Source organism: Manis javanica, chromosome 4 (genome assembly GCF_040802235.1).
Source record: "Manis javanica isolate MJ-LG chromosome 4, MJ_LKY, whole genome shotgun sequence".
Classification (NCBI taxonomy): domain Eukaryota; kingdom Metazoa; phylum Chordata; class Mammalia; order Pholidota; family Manidae; genus Manis; species Manis javanica.
The window spans coordinates 135,975,410-135,982,021 of record NC_133159.1 but is presented as its reverse complement, the minus strand read 5'-3'; the positions used below and the strand labels follow the sequence as shown (position 1 = coordinate 135,982,021).

At 36.9% G+C, this 6,612-nt stretch overlaps 1 protein-coding gene across 3 annotated transcripts in view; it reads left to right on the top strand.

Moving 5' to 3' along the window:
• The first annotated feature begins 5,328 nt into the window (after window positions 1-5,328).
• NSRP1 (nuclear speckle splicing regulatory protein 1) overlaps window positions 5,329-6,612 on the top strand; it is a 65,144-nt gene continuing 63,860 nt past the window's right edge. The window contains exons 1-2 of one of the 3 annotated variants that reach the window (XM_037022771.2): window positions 5,425-5,459; window positions 5,895-5,924. In XM_037022771.2, the coding sequence (XP_036878666.2) occupies window positions 5,440-5,459; window positions 5,895-5,924 (50 nt within the window). In that variant the 5' untranslated portion in view covers window positions 5,425-5,439. Of the gene's footprint in view, window positions 5,460-5,894; window positions 5,925-5,984; window positions 6,127-6,612 lie in introns of those variants that run through there. The other 2 variants (XM_017674108.3, XM_073235064.1) reach the window with 2 other exon arrangements.

Genomic DNA, 6,612 nt, shown 5'->3' with positions numbered 1-6,612 from the left:
GACATCAAAACCAAAAGATTAAATGGAAGATGTATGAGTTTGGGTGCTGAGGTCCCCACAGTTGCCTTGGATCCAATTCCAATGGACTGTTCTGTTTTTAAATCTTACTTCTAGAAGTCTAAGACAGTCTGAATTCTCTCTCACATAACAATCAGGAGTATGGTAGTGATACTTTTACCAGAATTTTCAATTAAGGTTCCAAAACTTGGGTTCGAAATGTTAGGAAGCTTCTTTGTGTCTCCAATTCACCACTACAGATACCACCATTGCTGCAAACTCTGACAAGTGATTGAAGAACTTGAATTTCTTGTAACACTGCATCTAGAACTCAGCCTTCTAGCTCTGGGCAAATCTCACAAGTGCTTCATTACAACATCCTGATACAATGGGAGTATATAGGATTTGATAAACCAATTCAAAGCTCACATGATAAAGGATGTTGAGCTGGGTAATTTTGTGTAACTAATTCCCCATTTAGTCTCTTTAAGCAAGAGGCAGACTGCCTTGGTAGGGGGCTTTATTTTTAGCCACTATTGACTCTTTTTATTTTAAACAAAGTAATATATGCTCATAGTTTAAAGAGTCAATCCTGTTATACAAGGTCTGTTCAGAGCAGAGAATTTCCCAACCCCATCTCACCCTATTTTTATTGCTACTTTCAGTTCATTTAGCTCAGGAGTTGCTAAACAACCTATAAGCTAAATCTTACCAGTTGCCTAATAAAGTTTTACTGGAAAAGCCATGCCCATATTGTCTGTGACTGCTTTTCACTACAAGGTCAGAGTTGAGTAACAATTATGACCCAGAAAGCCTAAACATTTATTATTTGACTCATTGAATAAAAGGTTTGACAATCCCTATTTTGGCTGTAGTTTTGACATGTACCTCCACATTGTGAAATAACATGTTGTGTGGCTACTATTTTTTTTGACAATATTTATAACCTCCCAGTATGCCATACAAAACACCTTCACCAGTGTGTGTGCCCCCACACACACAAATACACATTTCCCATCCCTCCATTCTTCCTGATGTAATCACAAGATAATTTAGAATAGAATAGATTGATATTCAGTGTTTGCATTATCATGATTATGCATGCATTTAGGTCTTAGTCATATAGTAAGTTACAATTATTTTCCCTTTATGAACATCTTTTCACTTTCCCTGGAGTTACTGCCAAAAGAAAACTTTTGGAATGGCTGGAATGACTATAATAATATCACATAAAGTAAATGACAAGGCAAAGAATATTACCGTGATAAAGGGGGTCATTTCATAATGAAAAAGAGGTCAATTAATTAAGAAGACATAACAATCTTAAATATTTATACACCTAAAAACAGAGTTTCAAAAGACATGGAGCAAAAACTGATAGAACTGCAAATTTATAGACGCAAGTAGATACTGGTTGCTTAAGGTTGAGGGTGGTTGGCAGAAAATAGGAGTGGCTAATGGGTACACGGTTTCTTTTCTAGGCATTGAAAGTATTCTAAAATTGTGGTGATAGTACCACAACTCTCTGAATATACTAAGAACCATTGAATTGTACACTTTAACTTGGTGAATTGCATGGTATATAAGTTATATCTCAATGAAACTGTTTAGAAAAGGATCATTATACTAGATAGAAATCTGGATCTATACAAAGATATAGGGACACCAGAAATGGCAAATATGAGGGTAAACATGATATTTTTCTTACTTTAAAAATACTTTTGAAAGATAATTGTTTGAAGCAAAAATAACAATTTATTGTGTGTTAACATAAGTAGAAGTAAAATATGTGAAAACAATAGCACAAAGTCTAAGACAGAAAAAGGAAGTAAAGCTTTGTAAGGTTTCTAAACTACACATAGAGTGGTATATTCTTACTTGAAGATAGGCTGTACTAAGATATATACTAGAAACCCCAAAGCAACAACTTAAAAAAAATGAACAAAGAAGTGTAATAAGACAACAAAGAAGGTGTATCATAAAAATTTCTCAATCCAAAAGAAGGGGATAAAAGACAGGGAGAGAGAACAAAGAACAGATGGAAAAACAAATAAATTTCAATCACACAATCACTTTGATGACAATGTTCTAAACACACAAAAGTAAGAAACTGAAAATACAGCATAGAGAATATAATCAATAATTCTATAACATCTATTTCAACAGATGGTAACTAAAAAGTTCAAATTGGTTTTTTTTGTTCTGATAAAAATTTTATATAGATCTTCATTATATTTCCAGCTCAGGAATAGAAATCACATTATGTTTTAAAGAAATTGTTAGACTGGACAAAAAAGCAAGAGCTGATTATATGCTATCAATAAGAGATCCACTTTGATCATAAAGACACAAATAGACTAAAATAGGTTAAAAGTAAAAGGATGGAAAAAGATACACTGTGCTAATAATAGAAGCTCATTATATTAATATCAGATAAAGTAAATAAAGAGAATGGCAATCAGACAACACGAAGAGATAAAACACATCCAAATTAATAAGGAAGAAGTTAAACTCTATTTGCAGATCACATGATACTACACATAGAAAATCCTAGACAATCCACCAAAAAACTACTAGAATAACTAAATTCATCAAAGTTGCAGGATACAAAATTAATACACAGAAATCTGTTGCATTCCTATATACTGACAACAAACTAGCAGAAAGAGAAATCAGGAAAACAATTCCATTTACAATTGCATCAAAAAGAATAAAATACCTAGGAATAAACCTAACCAAGGAGGTGAAAGACCTATACTCTGAAAACTACAAGACACTTATGAGAGAAATTAAAGAAGACACCAATAAATGGAAATCTATCCTGTGCTCACGGATAGGAAGAATTAGTATTGTCAAAATGGCCATCCTACCCAAAGCAATCTACAGATTCAATGCAATCCCTATCAAAATATCAACAACATTCTTCAATGAACTAGAACAAAAAGTTCCAAAATTCATATGGAATCAAAAAAGACCCTGAATAGCCAAAGCAATCCTGAGAAAAAAGAACAAAGCAGGGGGGATTATGCTCCTTCAAGTTCTACTACAAAGCTACAGTAATCAAGACAATTTGGTACTGGCACAAGAACAGACCCATAGTTCAGTGGAACAGAATAGAGAGCCCAGATATAAACCCACACATATATGGTCAATTAATATATGATAAAGGAACCATGAATATACAATGAGGAAAAGACAGCCTCTTCAACACCTGGTATTGGCAAAACTGGACAGCTTCATGTAGAAGAATGAAACTGGATTCTTGTCTAACTCCATACACAAAAGTAAACTTGAAATGAATCAAAACCTGAAGGTAAGTCATGAAACCATGAAACTCTAAGAAGAAAACATAGGCAAAACTCTTGCCTATAAGCATAAGCAATTTTTTTCCTGGACATATCTTCTTGGGCAAGGGAAACAAAATAAAAAATGAACAAGTGGGGCTACATCAAACTAAAAGCTCTGTACAGCAAAAGACACCATCAGTAGAACAAAAAGGCATCCTACAGTATGGGAGAATATATTTAGAAACAACTCATCTGATAAGGGGTTAACATCCAAAATATATAAAGGACTCATATGCCACAATACCCACCCCCCAAAAAAAACCTGGTTAGAAAGTCGGCAGAGAACCTGAACAGACACTTATCCAAAGATGAAATACAAATGGCCAACAGGCACATAAAAAGATGCTCCCTACTGCTGCTAACCACCAGGGAAATGCAAAGTAAAACCACAGTGAGATATCACCTCACACCAGTTAGAATGGCCACTGTCCAAAAGACAAGAAACAACAAATGCTGGTGAGGATGTGGAGAATGGGAACCCTCTTACACTATTGGTGGGAATGGAAACTGGTGCAACTGCTGTGGAAAACACTAAAAATAGAAACACCACTTGACCCAGTAATTCCACACCTAGGAATTCACCCAAAGAAAACAAAATCCCTGATTTGAAAAGACATGTGTGCAGCATATTTGCAATAGCCAAGATATGGCAGCAACCTAAGTGTCGATCAATACATGAATGAATAAAGAAGAGGTAGTACAGAGAGGCAACTCAATTAATAAGGGTGAATGTAATAACCACATTGTTTTTCTTGTGAAACCTTCATAAGCGTGTATATCAATGATACCTTAATTTAAAAAAAACAATAATTAAAGAAAGTCCCAGAAGATCTACCACTTAAAAAAAAAGGAAGAAGAGGTAGTACACATACACAATGGAGTATTATCCAGCCATAAAAAGAAAACAAATCCTGCCATTTGCAACAACATGGGGTGGATCTAGAGTGTACTATGCTAATGAAATAAGCCAGGCAGAGAAAGACAAATACCATATGATTTCATCTATTTGTGGAATGCAAAACAAAGCAAAACAGAAGGAACAAAACAGCATTAGACTCATAGACACTGAGAAGTGACTACTGGTTACCAAGGGGGAGGGGAGGAAGGGGGGATAAAGGGGCACAGTAATTCACAATCACAATACAAGTTGATCACAGGGAATGTTGAACTGCTGTGATGTACATTTGAAACCAACATAAGATTGTATATTAATGATACTTTAATAAAAAATCAAAAGTAAATAAAGAGAAATGAAAAAATAAAGAGGATCGTTTCTTAATGGTATAGGGATCAGTGCAATACTTAACAACAGAACTTCAAAATACATGAAACAAAAATTGTCATAACTGAAGGGAGAAACAGACGAGCCCAAAATTACAGAGATTTTAACATCCTTCTATCAGTAAATGAAAAGACCTCTTTGGCTGCTTATTTAAGACTAATTTGGAATGAGCCAGCTTGAGTAGGAATGTGACTATGTGACTAGGTTTTTAAAAAATGTGTATGATTTTGATTCCTAAATCCAGCGGTACCATGCTATTATTATTAATCATTTTGTTCCTATAATGAAATATTATTAGCATACAGATTTTCATCCTCTGCCAAGTTACCCTAACCCAGGTAACACTCACACTGAACACCTCAGAGGAAAAAATAATAGCCTAGGGTAGTGGTTTTCAAACTTGAGTGTTTATCATAATTAAATGGCGGGCTGGTTAAAATTCAGACTGCTGGGCCCCACCCCAAGAGTTTCTGATTCAATAGGTCTGGGATAAGGGCCCAAGAATTTGCATTCCTAAGAAATGCCGGGGGCGGGAGATGCTAATGCTGCTGGTCCTAGGACCACACTTTAGGAACTACTGGCCAAGAATTTCGTCATTCCTTTTTTCCCACTGATTTCGAAGCAGGCAGTCGGTTTCCAAACAAAGCCGAAGGCGGTAGGAATCGATTCCCTGCACTGCAGAATAATCTCAGAGACGGCCGCCGTTAGATGGGTTCCCGGTCGCCCAAAGCCGCGCGAGAGTTTACGTGACAACGCCGGCGTTTGCGTAGCGTCACGTCGCCGACGGCCACGTTCAGCGGAGACGAGAGCAAGATGGCGATTCCGGGCAGGCAGTGAGTGATTCGGGAGTTAGGGTCAGGCTGGGGAATGAGAAGCTACGGCGACAGTGTCTTTGAGTGAGGAGTAAAAGTGCGCTGGAAGGGGAGGGGCTGTGCCGTCAGGGATAGAGACAGGGGAAAGCGAGAAATCCTGAGGAACATATATTCCCCTCCCCCCCCAACATTTTCCAGGATGGAAGCCCGAAGTTTGAGGGAGAAACTTGTGAGGAAATAAAGGAAGTTAGGCTGAGGGGCAGAGAGCGAGACTTTTCTATTTTCCAAAAGCTCGGTCTGAGGCCCCTCAGTCTTGCTTCCTACCCCGCGCTTGAGTTTCTCCCCCGTTGGATGCTTTCAGGGGCAATGAGAAGAGAGACCATTCCTGGCTTCCTTAGAGGGCCTTTTCTCCTTGGCAGCGCAAGTCCTGATTCCCGCCCTCCCCTCTCGTTTTAGGAATGTTGTGCTGAGATGCCACAGAAAAGGGTAGGCATATAAGAAATTGGGGCATACGTTGCCGCAAAAGAAACAAATATTGTGTGTTCTTGGAAGTTTTACCTTTGATATATATAATCCTTAGTTTTGGTGCGGCTTCCCGTGATCGCTGCATCTTAAAGGCCAAAACGTGAGAAATTAAATGAGTTGGATCTGATGGGATGGTTCTTTCAGATGCTCCAAGACAAAGCAAGTGAGCTTAATAAAGTAATGGGCATTTGTCTCATGGCTACTTGGGTTTCTCAGTTAATGTAATGTAAAAAAAAATGTTCGTAGGTGACATTATCTGATAACTTGTTTGAAATTGTGTAAGTACCCAGTAGAACAAAAAAATGTAGCTATTTTCTTGACTCTAGACCAGAAGAATAATTTAGTGTCTTTTATTCTTAGTGGAAATTAACTGAGCTTTCCACTAACGTGTTCCTCTTAAAACATTACTGTAATTTCACCATCTAAAACATTTATGAACACTTCAGTTACTTCTCTTATTTGATTAAAATTATATTTGGGTTTGGCCCGTGTTCACAGTCACTCAGAGTATTAATTATAAAATCTGAACTCATATTAGAATTTTGAGATCATTGAAAGTCAGAAACCATGTTATGTGTTCATAAACTATATGACATGTTTTGACTTGGTAGCTTCATCTGGAAGAAGTAGTGTATGTCTTATTTTGTAA